At 41.8% G+C, this 15,714-nt stretch overlaps 1 protein-coding gene across 1 annotated transcript in view; it reads left to right on the forward strand.

Moving 5' to 3' along the window:
• The window catches only part of cntn3a.2 (contactin 3a, tandem duplicate 2), a 59,599-nt gene that overhangs the window by 35,285 nt on the left and 8,600 nt on the right, over nucleotides 1-15,714 (forward strand). The window contains exons 18-20 of the mRNA XM_076276047.1: nucleotides 9,924-10,158; nucleotides 10,858-10,970; nucleotides 12,025-12,211. Coding sequence (XP_076132162.1) covers nucleotides 9,924-10,158; nucleotides 10,858-10,970; nucleotides 12,025-12,211 — 535 coding nt within the window. The remainder of the gene's footprint in view (nucleotides 1-9,923; nucleotides 10,159-10,857; nucleotides 10,971-12,024; nucleotides 12,212-15,714) is intronic.

Genomic DNA, 15,714 nt, shown 5'->3' on the forward strand with positions numbered 1-15,714 from the left:
CCTACCACAACGTCCGGCACGGATCTGCATAATGGACCTGATCCGGCGTCCAAATGCACATCGGTCCAAAATTGGTCTGGATCCGTTTGACGGATCTGGTACCAATAAGGGCTAAGACTGGCCCAGTTCCGTATGGTAGTCTGTGTTACTGACGTGTTCCAGATCTGCTTATCATATGCAATATGGGTCCGCTTATTGTGTGTGGTACGGACCTGTTTATCAGACATCAGCTGGCTTTATTTGACATGTGAAATGTGATTGGTAATTAATTATCCTGAAAAATCTGTTTGCTACACATTTGCTAACAGGTTCGTTATTCACCCAGGCTAAAGTTCGTAACGTTTTCCCAACAGCTCAACTGATAAACATAGGCTAAGCTAGGCTACAAACACAAGAGTGGGTAAAAAAACTTTACACATAATAGTCTTATTATTTTCAATCCCAGACAAAGTTTAAGTCGTGTTATTATACGGCTCTTCACAATGCAAGTAGAATGCTCCATTTACTTGAATGGGATTTCCGAAAGTTCTAGCGGTGATTATTTCTTGGGAAAGGACCTCTGAAAACAAGAATGACCGCTGTCAATGGCAACGGAGTTTGCACTTGGAACTTCATTCAAAAGTGAAAGCAGACGGTTGATCAGCTGTGTTCTAAAGAATGTTTGATTCAAGTTCAGCGTGTGTTGCGAACTATTTGTTTCTCAGCAAAAGCCACGACGAAACGGTAACAAATAAGTGTAAAGACACATATCATGGAGTTTATTTTTTCGTTTTGGCAAGTAGCCGTATAATAAGCGGGATAATGTATAGAACGCCGGTCATTATGGGAAAGTAAGTCCCTTCAGGGCGAAACAAGACCCCTCCGCTGGCGCGTCGGGGTCCGGTTCGCCCTGTTGGGACTTATTTTCCCCATAATGACCGGCGTTCTATACATTATCCCTTACTTATTATACGGCTCTTCACAATGCAAGTAGAATGCTCCATTGACTTGAATGGGATTTCCGAAAGTTCTAGCGGTCATTATTTCTTGGGAAAGGACCTCTGAAAACAAGAATGACCGCTGTCAATGGCAACGGAGTTTGCGCTTGGAACTTCATTCAAAAGTGAAAGCAGACGGTTGATCAGCTGTCTTCTAAAGAATGTTTGATTCAAGTTCAGCGTACGTGTTGCGAACTATTTGTTTCTCAGCAAAAGCCACGACGAAACGGTAACAAATAAGTGTAAAGAGACATATCATGGAGTTTATTTTTTCGTTTTGGCAAGTAGCCGTATAATAAGCGGGATAATGTATAGAACGCCGGTCATTATGGGAAAATAAGTCCCTTCAGGGCGAACAAGACCCCTCCGCTGGGGTCCGGTTCGCCCTGTCGGTACTTATTTTCCCCATAATGACCGGCGTTCTATACATTATCCCTTACTTAATTCCACTGTTCCCATCGATATTCAGGCTGTCTTCCTCCGTCATCTCCATGGTCAATCTGAAACAACACAAAATAAACATTTATTCCTTTTTGAAAATAGGCTCACAATTGTAAGTGACAATTGCACTCGTTTTTCCTGTTAGCGTTAGCACTGTTTTTTCCAAAATAGTTATTGTGATGGCTGTTTTGCTTAAGCTAAGCTAGTAGCCCATGTTGCTGGAAAATAATAGTATAACCTTACAGTAAAGTTATCAATCGCTAGGTTGCTTGTTGTTGTCTCTGAATAAACCAACAGAGATAAAAGCAGATAGCCTACCTTGATAAAAGCAGATAGCCTACCTTGAAATGAAATGTTGTCCAGTCCAACCCCAGGCTGGCAAATCATGTCAAAAGATTGAGCAAACCAAAGATCCTTGATTAACGTTACTGCTTGGACTTCTGCATGCGTGGCAAGAATATGGGGTTGTCTCATAGCACTGTTAGATCTGACACAAACAACAATTGACTACTTTTACCACTGCTAGGTAATAATAAAAATAATAAACGAACATATGATCAATATTGAGCCAACTATATCTTCTTTTCCAGCCTTACTGTAGAAATGAAGTGGCCATGGGAACATAGTGCACCCCCATGGTTTCTAAATGTGTGCCATTCCAAAATACCTTTTTTTTCTTTAGCAGCCAGTTGACAATGAAGTAGGGAAAGGACATCAATTTAGCAGAATCAGCACCTTAATTAATATCATTACCACCTGGGTCTGCTGTGAAAAAATGGTCCTTTGGCTCATATCCGTATCACAGGTTTGGGCCAAATCAGTGTTTTGTATTTTAAATGCATCTCCTGACTTCCAGTTGAGTTGCGGAAATTGGACCTGGGACAAATCTGTAAACCGGTGATAAAACAGCATTGCTAGCAGAGCTGAAACCTGTATCAGGAGCAGACCTGGCCCACAGTCAGATACCGTATGTCCGCTACAGGCGGATCTAAAGGCTTTTATGCGGATCCGGCCCAAAGGAAATTGCTATCTGGGTCGTGAGTGCAGACGCGTTCCGAATTAAATTGATTGCATAATGTTCACGTTAGATCTGCTGCAAATGAGATAAATAAGAGTTAACTTAGTTTAACATGATGTTATCTCTATTTAACATGATGTTTTGACATTGACATTGTAAACGTTATCCAAGGAGAGTGAAAAGCAGTTTGCAGTAAAGCTAACCAACGTCGTCTCTATCGCAGGAAAAAAATAGCGAGCAGCCTGATAACTAAATGAAATGCTCGGCGGGCCGGATGAAAGTGCTTGGCGGGCCGGATACGGCCCGTGGGCCGCAGTTTGCCCACCCCTGTGCTAGGCGGTATCAGAGCCCGTCTACGGAGAGCCTCCCCACTCTCTATTAATCCCATACAAACCGAATTTGGCTGCAGTTTACCAGAGTTCACCTAGATGACGATCGCGGGCGAGTCCAAAATACATGGGGTCCTATGGAGCTACATGGCTACATTTATTGTTTTCACCTATTTAACAACTGAAACCCTCAGATTTTATTTTATTTTTCGCAAAATGGATATGGATTATCAATCAAAAGTGAAATAATCCGGGAGTCATGTCCTTTCGTTTTCTTACAGGTTGGGTCGTTGTTGCCCATAACACGCTAGCATTGATGCTATGCTATGCTATGATCACGCTAATGAATGACGTCATTGACACGTTTGAAAGGCTTTTTAGAACAACTAGAATTGCGGTTCCGAGGAACTGCAAGAGTGGGTTTGATCAGTGGCACGGAACTCGGCCTCATCCAAGGATTCCAACGGTACCTCATTTATGAAAATCGGGCACACGGATCAAAAGTTGTCTGCATTAACGCAACATCCAATAAGCTAAAACGCATAAATAACATGGTTGCTATGCTGGTTGCTATGGTGGTCGCTAGGTTGACATTACAGGGGTGGTTTCTAGGTTGTTGCTAGGGTAATTAGTTAGTTGCTAGTAAGCCATCTTAAGCTGACTGCATAAAGTGATTATTTTAAGAGATACATTTTCAAACCAGAACTGTGTATAGGTCATGGTTAAAAACGTATCAGAATCTCAGAAATAATCACGTAATGCAGCCAGTTTAAGATTTTTTAAGAAGTCAGATTTTTTAAAGGCAATCAAATTTCTGCTGACTCTCTTCTGGCTGCGGTTAAAGGCCAGCGCCTCCTGAGAGGCCTGAAGGGTCAGTTCTGAGGTTGTTGGCTGCTGGAACCGAAAAAAGGACTGCATTTTCTTAAAAGACAATGTGACTGAAGTGCGGGCAAAGTTTGCACAGAAGTGTACGATTTTTCCCACCCTCATCGACCTCGTCATAAAACTTGTTTAAATGATCACACGACGCCTCCTTGCTGCTTTGTTGTCTACATCAGCATTTCTCAAACTTCTTTGACCTGAGGCCCAGTCAAGGCATACTTTGGGGTCATAGGGCCCACCTACATGAACCCACCCCCTCCTCCCAACCCCTATCAAATTGTAATGATATCACAATTATTATTTTTATACTATATTGCCTACATGCACTTCAAAACAGTCAATGTTTAAAGTGCTAAGATTGTTTACAAAAGTTTGTGAAAGCATGCACATCAGAGTACTGCTTTACTAATGTAAAATATAATTAGGCCTACACTAGTTTCATTGTTTTTGCATTGTTGCATGATTGATATGCTATTTAATTACATTTCATTTGAATGCCTGAATGTAAGAATTCAGGAAACACAATACCAGCTTTTAACATTTCTGTTGTTAGTTTATGTAAATCACATAACACATGAACTGTTTACATACTACTGATAGCCCATTACTGTACACAATAATACTGTGCCCATTCATTAACATATATTAAACATCAGGCGTCTTGTTTACACATTTAAACCATATTTGCACTTCGAATTTCGCTTCCAAACTGTAATAACTACATCTACAAAGTCTAAAGAAGATAACCATGTAGTCTGTTCATAGATAAGATAAATTTTGACAGAACTACAGACTTCGTGAAAGTAGCCTAGTAGTCCTACATAAAAGGCTCCATATTCACTTCATTGCAAAATCGCGGTTGGTCTGTTTACACACTAAAACCATATTTACACTTCGAAATTCGCTTCCAAATTGTAGTAACTACATCTACGAAGTCTAAGGAAGATAATCATGTAGTATGTTCACAGATAAGATACATTTTGACAGAACTACAGACTTCGTGAAAGTAGCCTAGAAGCCCTACATAAAAGGCTCCATTAACATCATTGCAAAATCGCGGTTGGTCTGTTTACACACTAAAACCATATTTACACTTCGAAATTCGCTTCCAAATTGTAGTAACTACATCTACTAAGTCTAAGGAAGATAACCTTGTAGTCTGTTCAACGATAAGATACATTTTGACAGAACTACAGACCTCGTAAAAGTAGTACCTAAAATTAGTGTGATAAATGGCCATCACGTAGCCTAAAGCATATAGCACTAGCATATGACAACAGCAAATAGCTAACGTTTACGTTAGCCTAACTTACTTATCGTTGACGTTGACCCGACACGTTTATAAGTTAGACCATAGACTGATAAGGACGTCCATCAAAATTCCGTGTGTATCCTGTGTATCTTTCGTGCTGCTATCCTGTTGCCTTTTCCCTGTTGTTCCGGCAACAAGGTTTTTACGCGATATTTGCCACATCCCAGAGAGTTGTTGTTTGGTGGGTCAGGTGACGAGCCGTCGAATCACAGCACAGCACCCAGAATGCATTGCAACACACCGTCTTAAAGGGACTCATCGTTAGGTCGGCTTTAAATAGCATACAGAACCTATAGTAATATAACGTTGTCTGTAAGCTCCACAGATCGTGGCAGGACAATTGAATTGAGTGTGGACTTCTTGCCGGGCAATAATGAATAACTTAACTTGAATAGTGATGCGTGGATGTGCATAGTGTCTGTATGAATGCGTGTTTCTCAATGTAATAATCTATACAACTGTACACATGACTGTGTTTGAATGGAGCTAGCTGGGCATAGAACTGGGCTGAATGGATTGGGAAAATACTTTATTTATTTATTTTTTTAATGACCTATATGAACATGGTTTGGCTTTAAAAAAAAGAGGAGACAGCGCGACCTTGAACTGGGCTGAATGGATTTGGAAAATATATATATATTTTTTTTAATGACCTGTATCAACATGGTTTGGCTTTAAAAAAAAGATGATTACCTTTACACTTAGTGCTGGCAAGGCATTGAACTGGGCTTCATTCGAGGATTCCAACGGTACCTCATTCATGAAAATCGGACATACTGGTCAAAAGTTACATGCACACACCTTCATATACACAGACAGCCCAGCCCAGCCCATTAGAACTCTGCCAGGTGGCTTAGAACTCTTCCAGGTGCAAGCTTAAGCAATTAGAGCTGTGATGTCACAATCGAAATTTGAATTCTGAACATTCCGCCATTCATTTCAATGGGCCCAAAAAACGCAGAAAAACGGGAATACCGCGAAAACGACAAGGGCCAGCGACACAAAATTAACAAGCAAGTTACACCGGTTCGGGCCTGAATTTTTGGAGTTCGAACTGCGTCGATAGCTCAAACGGTCTAGGAGCAGTAGTTCGGCCAAAAAGTGGGTGAACAGGAATAATAAATAAACTAGAATTGCGGTTCCGAGGAACTGCAAGAGTGGGTTTGATCAGGGGCATGGAACTCGGCCTCATCCAAGGATTCCAACGGTACCTCATTTATGAAAATCGGACATACGGGTCAAAAGTTACATGCACACACCTTCATATACACAGACAGCCCAGCCCAGCCCATTATAGCTCTGCCAGGTGGCTTAGAACTCTTCCAGGTGCAAGCTTAAGCAATTAGAGCTGTGATGTCACAATCGAAATTTGAATTCTGAACATTCCGCCATGCATTTCAATGGGCCCAAAAAACGCAGAAAAACGGGAATACCGCGAAAACGACAAGGGCCAGCGACACGAAATCAACAAGCAAGTTACACCGGTTCGGGCCTGAATTTTTGGAGTTCGAACCGCGTCGATAGCTCAAACGGTCTAGGAGCAGTAGTTCGGCCAAAAAGTGGGTGAACAGGAATAATAAATAACTAGAATTGCGGTTCCGAGGAACTGCAAGAGTGGGTTTGATCAGGGGCATGGAACTCGGCCTTATCCAAGGATTCCAACGGTACCTCATTTATGAAAATCGGACATACGGGTCAAAAGTTACATGCACACACCTTCATATACACAGACAGCCCAGCCCAGCCCATTATAGCTCTGCCAGGTGGCTTAGAACTCTTCCAGGTGCAAGCTTAAGCAATTAGAGCTGTGATGTCACAATCGAAATTTGAATTCTGAACATTCCGCCATTCATTTCAATGGGCCCAAAAAACGCAGAAAAACGGGAATACCGCGAAAACGACAAGGGCCAGCGACACGAAATCAACAAGCAAGTTACACCGGTTCGGGCCTGAATTTTTGGAGTTCGAACCGCGTCGATAGCTCAAACGGTCTAGGAGCAGTAGTTCGGCCAAAAAGTGGGTGAATAGGAAGATATAATAATAATAATAAGAAAACTTAAGAAGAACAATAGTGGGCTTGCTCCGCAAGCCCACAGCATGGCTTTCAGCCATGCTGTGGTCTTGCTGGATCAAACCCACTAATAAGAAAACTTAAGAAGAACAATAGTGGGCTTGCTCCGCAAGCCCACAGCATGGCAAAGCTGTGCTTGCCATGCTGTGGGCTTGCTGGATCAAACCCACTAATAAAGTAAACTTAAGAAGAACAATAGTGGGCTTGCTGGATCAAACCCACTAACTAGAATTGCGGTTCCGAGGAACTGCAAGAGTGGGTTTGATCAGTGGCACGGAACTCGGCCTCATCCAAGGATTCCAACGGTACCTCATTTATGAAAATCGGGCACACGGATCAAAAGTTGTCTGCATTAACGCAACATCCAATAAGCTAAAACGCATAAATAACATGGTTGCTATGCTGGTTGCTATGGTGGTCGCTAGGTTGACATTACAGGGGTGGTTTCTAGGTTGTTGCTAGGGTAATTAGTTAGTTGCTAGTAAGCCATCTTAAGCTGACTGCATAAAGTGATTATTTTAAGAGATACATTTTCAAACCAGAACTGTGTATAGGTCATGGTTAAAAACGTATCAGAATCTCAGAAATAATCACGTAATGCAGCCAGTTTAAGATTTTTTAAGAAGTCAGATTTTTTAAAGGCAATCAAATTTCTGCTGACTCTCTTCTGGCTGCGGTTAAAGGCCAGCGCCTCCTGAGAGGCCTGAAGGGTCAGTTCTGAGGTTGTTGGCTGCTGGAACCGAAAAAAGGACTGCATTTTCTTAAAAGACAATGTGACTGAAGTGCGGGCAAAGTTTGCACAGAAGTGTACGATTTTTCCCACCCTCATCGACCTCGTCATAAAACTTGTTTAAATGATCACACGACGCCTCCTTGCTGCTTTGTTGTCTACATCAGCATTTCTCAAACTTCTTTGACCTGAGGCCCAGTCAAGGCATACTTTGGGGTCATAGGGCCCACCTACATGAACCCACCCCCTCCTCCCAACCCCTATCAAATTGTAATGATATCACAATTATTATTTTTATACTATATTGCCTACATGCACTTCAAAACAGTCAATGTTTAAAGTGCTAAGATTGTTTACAAAAGTTTGTGAAAGCATGCACATCAGAGTACTGCTTTACTAATGTAAAATATAATTAGGCCTACACTAGTTTCATTGTTTTTGCATTGTTGCATGATTGATATGCTATTTAATTACATTTCATTTGAATGCCTGAATGTAAGAATTCAGGAAACACAATACCAGCTTTTAACATTTCTGTTGTTAGTTTATGTAAATCACATAACACATGAACTGTTTACATACTACTGATAGCCCATTACTGTACACAATAATACTGTGCCCATTCATTAACATATATTAAACATCAGGCGTCTTGTTTACACATTTAAACCATATTTGCACTTCGAATTTCGCTTCCAAACTGTAATAACTACATCTACAAAGTCTAAAGAAGATAACCATGTAGTCTGTTCATAGATAAGATAAATTTTGACAGAACTACAGACTTCGTGAAAGTAGCCTAGTAGTCCTACATAAAAGGCTCCATATTCACTTCATTGCAAAATCGCGGTTGGTCTGTTTACACACTAAAACCATATTTACACTTCGAAATTCGCTTCCAAATTGTAGTAACTACATCTACGAAGTCTAAGGAAGATAATCATGTAGTATGTTCACAGATAAGATACATTTTGACAGAACTACAGACTTCGTGAAAGTAGCCTAGAAGCCCTACATAAAAGGCTCCATTAACATCATTGCAAAATCGCGGTTGGTCTGTTTACAGCTCCATAGACCTCCATTCATTCTGGACTCGCCCGTGAGCGCCCCTAGATGCAGTACCACACCGGAAGAGTTCCGAGAGTGAAGGTTCTCCCCTTATTAGACATTCTCTGGCTGTATACTCTCGGAAAACTTCCGGTTTCTGAACTGGTTGCAGTTCCTTCTGTGGTTCCACATGAGGGCGCTCGTCCACGAGTGCAGAATGCATGGAGGTCTATGGAGCTGTACCCATCAAAATCCACTTTTCTCGGGATATAATTTTTTTTCAAGTAATTTGAATATTGTATTCGAAAGGGGAGGCAAAGAAAATACACTTGGTGGAGTATTATATTTTTTAAAGTCACTTAATTGTTCTTAAAAGCCTTTCAAATGTGTCAATGACGTCATTCATTAGCACAATGCTAGCGTGTTATGTGCAACAACGACCCAACCTGTAAGAAATCAAAAGGACATAAGTACTCGTTCATTCAACTTTTGACCTATAACCCATGTTGAAGTTATACAAACTATAATCAAATCTGAGATTTGTCAACGACAATCAGGTGAAAGAAACAAATTTAGCCGTCTAGCTCCATTGACTTCCATTCATTCTGCACTCATGGCGATCGCCCCCAGGGGAAATCTGGTGGAACTGCAACCAAAATTCGGTACAATGGGACTTAATACGGAGTGGCCAGGCTCTCCGTAGACGGGCTCTGGCTTTATTTAGGCTGTGCCGCAAGTGTTTTCATATCACTATAGAAACATGCTAGACTGTACTTGTAGGCTATCCCGTATGTGTTTTAATATCACTATAGAAACATGCTAGGCTGTACTCGTAGGCTGTGCTGCATGTGTTTTAATATCACTTTAGAAACATGATTGGTTGTAGGCTACTCGTAGGCTGTGGCGCATGTATTTTAATATCACTATAGAAACATGCTAGGCTGTACTTGTAGGCTATCCCGTATGTGTTTTAATATCACTATAGAAACACGCTAGGCTGTACTTGTAGGCTATCCCGTATGTGTTTTAATATCACTATAGAAACATGCTAGGTTGTACTCGTAGGCTGTCCCGTATGTGTTTTAATATCACTATAGTTTTGTGTTTCCCTCTCAGCCTGTGCCTGAGGAACTGCAGAATGGCGATGGCTTTGGCTACATCATCGCCTTCCGGCCGCTGGGTGAGGTCACCTGGACGCACGCCGTCACCTCCACACCCGGCGTGTCTCGCTACGTCTACCGCAATGACAGCATCGCCCCCTTCTACCCCTTCAGCGTGAAAGTGGGTGCCTACAACACCAAAGGCCAGGGCCCTTTCAGTGCCGTCACCACCGTCTTCTCCGCCGAGGAGGGTGAGATCATTAGCGCCGGGCGGGTGATGTCGGCGGCATGGCACAGAATGCCACCTGGAACCGAGCCACGCTGCCATTTTGAAAATCAAAGCACAAATCTTCTTTTGTGTTTGTGTGTGTGTGTGTGTGTGTGTGTGTGTGTCTGCTGTTCGTAACATCAGAGTGAGAAAAAGTGAGAGAAAAAAATAGAGACTGATGAGGACATTGTGACTCCAGGTACATTTTTTAATGGCCAATTGGATATCATTTGAGGGGGAGGGGGTCGGGGGGAGCTGAAGGGGAATGGAAGAATCTGTCTGGCAGAGACAGTTTTCTGTCAGTGGCTTAGAGCTTTAATTGAATTTTTGTACAGACAATATTCTTTTGTGTCAGCCACGTAGGCCATCAAAGCAAAGGACAGTCATTTACTGTTTGAGGGAAGAGATTATATTCCAGCAGTGTTCCTGTTTTTTAAATAATCAGTGTTAAGTCTGTCTGCGCTCACTGAGACTCAAACACAGCCACTCTCTCTCTCTCTCTCTCTCTCTTTTCTCCCTCCCTTTTTCTCTTCTGTCACACACACATAAACATATATATCTCTCTCTCTCTCTCTTTGTATCACTCTCTTTCTCTCTCTCCCACAACATCTGCACACACACACCACACACACATATAACACCTCGTCTTTGGGCTCATCTTTGTCTTGTTGTGTCTGGTCAGAGCCCAGTGGCGTGCCAGGCAGAGTATGGGTCAGAAGTGCCTCTGCCTCAGAGATCGAAGTGAACTGGCTGCCTCTCGGCGCTTCCTCTCCTGAAAGAGTTCTTGGCTATGAGGTGGGTTTCCTGTCTCTTAGTGAAAATGAAAGGTGCCTGAAATGTAATAACAATTTTTGTCTCACCCCCCCTTCCACCCACCCACCTCTTACATACACAAACACACACACACACACACACACACACACACACACACACATGCATACACACGCACACACACACACTCCATCTCTCCTCATTGGAAAGACTTTTGTATTTCCAATGAGTAATCACAAAAAGATTGCCATTGATTCATTTCGACAATCATTTCCCACTGGCACAGTTCCTCTAGAGGCTTTTCCCTTGTAGCTGTGTTATTAGAGGCACGACACTCACAGTAAGATATTCTATGTTCACCTCAAGACCTGCAACCAGACTGCTTCCATCTCCGAGCACAAAACCGCTCCGTTGTCATAGCACCGCTACGATGCATGCAATGGATTATGTTATTAACTTCCACTTTTTGGAACCTGAGGATGAATAGGGAAATGTGCTCTTGTCTCTCTCTCTCTCTCTTTCTTTTTTCTCTCTTTCTGCCTTCCCTATTCCTCTCTATCTTTCTCTCTCTCTGTTTCTTTCTCTCTCTCTCTCTCTTTTTTTTCTCCCTTTCTGCCTGCCCTATTCCTCTCTCTCTTTCTCTCACTCTCTCTCTCTCTTTTTTCTCCCTTTCTGCCTGCCCTATTCTTCTCACTCTCTCTTTCTGTATTTGTAAGTATTTCTTACACACACACTCTCTCTCTGACTTTCTATCATGCTATTCTTCTCTTCACTCTTCTCCTCTTCTATCTCTCTCTTTGTCCCCTTCACACACTCTTATTTATTCTTCCCCCTCACTCTCTCCCTCTCTCCACTCTTTCCCTCTTCACTCTTGATCCCTTTCCCTCACTCTCTACCTCCCCTCCTTCACTCTCTCTTCTCTCTCCCCCTCCTCTCCTCTCTCTCTCTCTCTCTCCACTCTTTTTCCCTCTTCACTCTTGATCCCTTTCCCTCACTCTCCCTACTTCCCCTCCTTCACTCTCTCTTATCCCCCCCCCTCTCTCTCTCTCACTCTCTCTGTCTGTCATTGTGAATGCAGGTAGTGTATTGGGAAGATGACACCAAGCCTGAGACGATGGGCAAAGTGCGAGTGTCTGGCAATCAGACATCTGTCTATGTCAGCGGCCTGACGGGCCACACCCAGTACTTTCTGACCGTGAGCGCCTTTAACACAGCTGGAACCGGTCCGCCCTCACCCACAATCAACGCCACCACCAAACGATTCTGTGAGTATTCATGACACAGACAAAAGGAAAGGAAATGTGCCACTAAAAAGATGGACATTTTGCCCACCCTTTTTGCATGCATGGGCAGTGATTTTTGTTTTTTGACCTTCCGTAACTTGAAAACATTTCTCAATTTAAAATATGAAAAAAAGGCGTTCAAATCCCAATTCGTATATTTCAAAAGAAATGAACATGGTGACACTTTTGTCACTTTCAATCTGTGTGAAGATTACCACCTTGATAATGGCGGCTGTGTAGAATATAATAGATGACAGCAGGATGACAGCGGCATGCTGCAGCTCAGCCAACGATCCCACTCCTTGGCACATGTGCAGAAGCTAATCTGAAAAAAACTCACCATCGATTATTCAAAGCAGCGATGAAATGTTGGTGTGTCAGGAACACCCGTTTGGACTGTTTAAACTGCAAGCAGCCTGTGGCTTGATTGATGCGAGTCATAATCTCTCGCAGCCAATTACAGTCAGTCTGTCCATCAGTGTCCTCGAACATGTGCAAAGAAAAATCCATCTTTCACTTGAGTTAGACTGTATTAAGAGATGGAAACTTCCTTGTAAATACCGCAAAACTTTTCTTCAAAAGGCCCATTGTACTGGCTGTCATGAGAAATTATGGCCCTTTGGAGCATTGCAGTGGGTTAGTAATATGCATTGTACACATCATGTGTGCATCCAAAAGAATGCATTCCCAATTGCATCTTTGAAAATTACAGTTGTCGTGTGGTATTGTCAGGCCTTATGGCGTGTGTATCATTTTTAAGAGGGGGGGTGGGTGTTGTGGACGGGATATGTCTGACAGGATGTAAGACTGTGGCTGCAGCGCTAGCAAATGTGCTGCTGACGGGCACCGAAGATGATAGAGTGTCATTCATGTAAGACTTGTCCCCAAGACGTCCTCAGCTGTGGCAGGAACAGAGAGAAGGACAAGCTAACAGTGTCGCAGACAGAGGGAAATCATACAAAAATGTGATATATGGCAATATATGTAAATTACATATATTATGTAAGGGATAATGTATAGAACGCCGGTCATTGTCGGGAGATAGGTCCTCAGGGCGAACCGGACCCCGACGCGCAGCGGAGGGGTCTTGTTCCGCCCTGAAGGGACCTATCTCCCGACAATGACCGGCGACATTATCCCGCTTATACGGCTACTTACCAAAACGACACAATAAACTCCCCACGATATGACTCTTTAGCATGGGCGTAGATTTGCGTGGGGGTCGAAGAACGTGTCCACGCCAATGTCAAATTACGACTGAAATGTCCCCACCAATATTCAGGTTGAAATGGGGGGGATGCACTTATTCTTACTGTACTCTACCGTTTTTTTAATTGTCCTAAAATTGTTGAGAATTGCTTTAAAACTTAAACTGTTTACCATGTTGTTAGTCGCTTTGGCTAAAAATGCGTCAGCCAAATGTAATGTAATGTAATGTAGGCTAATAATGTAACTACCAGTGAGCCGCAGTCTCCTGCGCAGCATTGCGCAGCGCTTCAGCTTCACTTCGGTATATGAAGTGCATCCAAATTCACCCATTCATCTCTGTTGAACTCCTCGAGAAGTAGGCTAGGCTACTCATCACACATGTGTCACATGAAAGAGCCTTTTCTCAGCTTTTAAACGGTGCTAGCTAGCCACTATTTGCTGTGATAAACAGTTCGCGAGAAAAATAACTTAAAGAGATTGAATAATTATTCTCTGCGCCAATCTCCACATCCATTCGTCTCGGTGGAATACACACTCTTCACGCAACACATGACAAACCATATATCAGAATAAACAGCAGACCTTACCTAACACAAAGGTGTAATGCATTCCAGTGTATAGCTGTTCCAGAGTATGAATCCGGTTTTGAAATAAATTGTAGCAAAATTCAACATGGTCTTTCGGCTTTAAGCATTTCTTAAAACTGAGCTGTGCTTACATCGCCTAGATATCTGTAAATAGAATCAGAGATACAGGCAGCTCACGGTTAAGAGTCACTGTCAATGTAGCCTTCATGATTTCTTTTCACAAAATGCTAAGCATGCATGTATAAGTAAATGGGTCAATGCATGATTTCATAACAGACCAAATAGAAAATAAATGTTAAATGTTAAATATAGCCTACATATCTGTACATATTAAAATCAGATTATAGGCTACACAATACAGTTAGATCAATTTTAATCATGGATAGTTGGACAGTAGCACATTTTTTATATATCTATAGTGGCTGGTGAAAGAGTTGAGAAGCTTTTTTTCGGGGGGGGTCAGTGGATAGTGTCCCCACGAAAGCTCAGACCAAACCTACGCCCTTGCTCTTTAGCCTAGGCTATAGCCTATTTGTTACCGTTTCATCATGGCTTTTGCTGAGAAACAAATAGTTCGCAACAGCACACGCTGAACTTGAATCAAACATTCTTTAGAACACAGCTGATCAACCGTCTGCTTTCACTTTTGAATGAAGTTCCAATCCTTGCGTAGTGATATGAAAGAATTGACTTAGAAGCACAAAGCCCATTTTCCTTGACAGCGGTCTGTTATACTTAGCAACGGTCTGTTATTCAGAATTAGCAGACCGCCGAACGTTGGGAAGGCCCATTCAAGTGAATGGACCATTTTGCAGCACTATGAAGAGCCGTGTATAAAGTATGAGAATGTATGCCTCACACATACATGTCAAATATATTTCAAAATATAGCAAAATTGCCCGTTTTTATATATGTCACATATATTTTCCCAGATATACAAATATACTACAAATATATGTCAGTTGCATATATGTTAATATATGATAAGTTATGTATTTGTACGCATATAGGGATACCAATATATTGCAAATATATGTCTATGGACATATATTTGCACTCATATAAGGTAAATATATTGCAAAATATATGTAATGTTCCGCTATGTCACATTTATAGAAATATGTCACAATATATGTATCAGAAATATAACATTGTTGATGTTCCAAAGAAAACACACAAAATATTTTTTTAACCTTTTATTAAAGTTTAATTTTTCCACACAAACAGTGAGTACACTCTCCAGGTAGAAACGTTTTTCACCTTTATGGAAGTGGCACACATTGATTTGGCATATGCAGAATGCACTCAGTGTTCTCAGGGCAGCAGTCCTCACAAATCACCACCTGCAAACAGGGAACAGAGAAGATTAATATGCTGTAAAACACACAGAACATGAAAAGACCATCACTGAAGCACTACTACCTTCACATGCATCTTTAATAAACACACACCTTGGCACAAGTAAGCTTAAATAAGAGCTATGAGATGAAGAACATGTAGCCTAATGATCCATACATCAGAATACTTTGACAAGATTTGGGAAAGATTTTTGAAAGATTGGAGTCTTTTAACTAATGCCCCCCATTCAAGCTTTACTCAAAAGACTATCTTTCAAGAATCTTTCCCAAATCTTCAAAGTCTTCTGTTGTAAGGATGGCTTAACACTACCCTTCACAAACTAATGATCCA

Source organism: Alosa pseudoharengus, unplaced genomic scaffold (assembly GCF_046254945.1).
Source record: "Alosa pseudoharengus isolate Yale_2024_CS ecotype anadromous, Long Island Sound unplaced genomic scaffold, YU_APseudo_1.1 YU_APseudo_1.1_scf_9, whole genome shotgun sequence".
NCBI lineage: Eukaryota > Metazoa > Chordata > Actinopteri > Clupeiformes > Clupeidae > Alosa > Alosa pseudoharengus.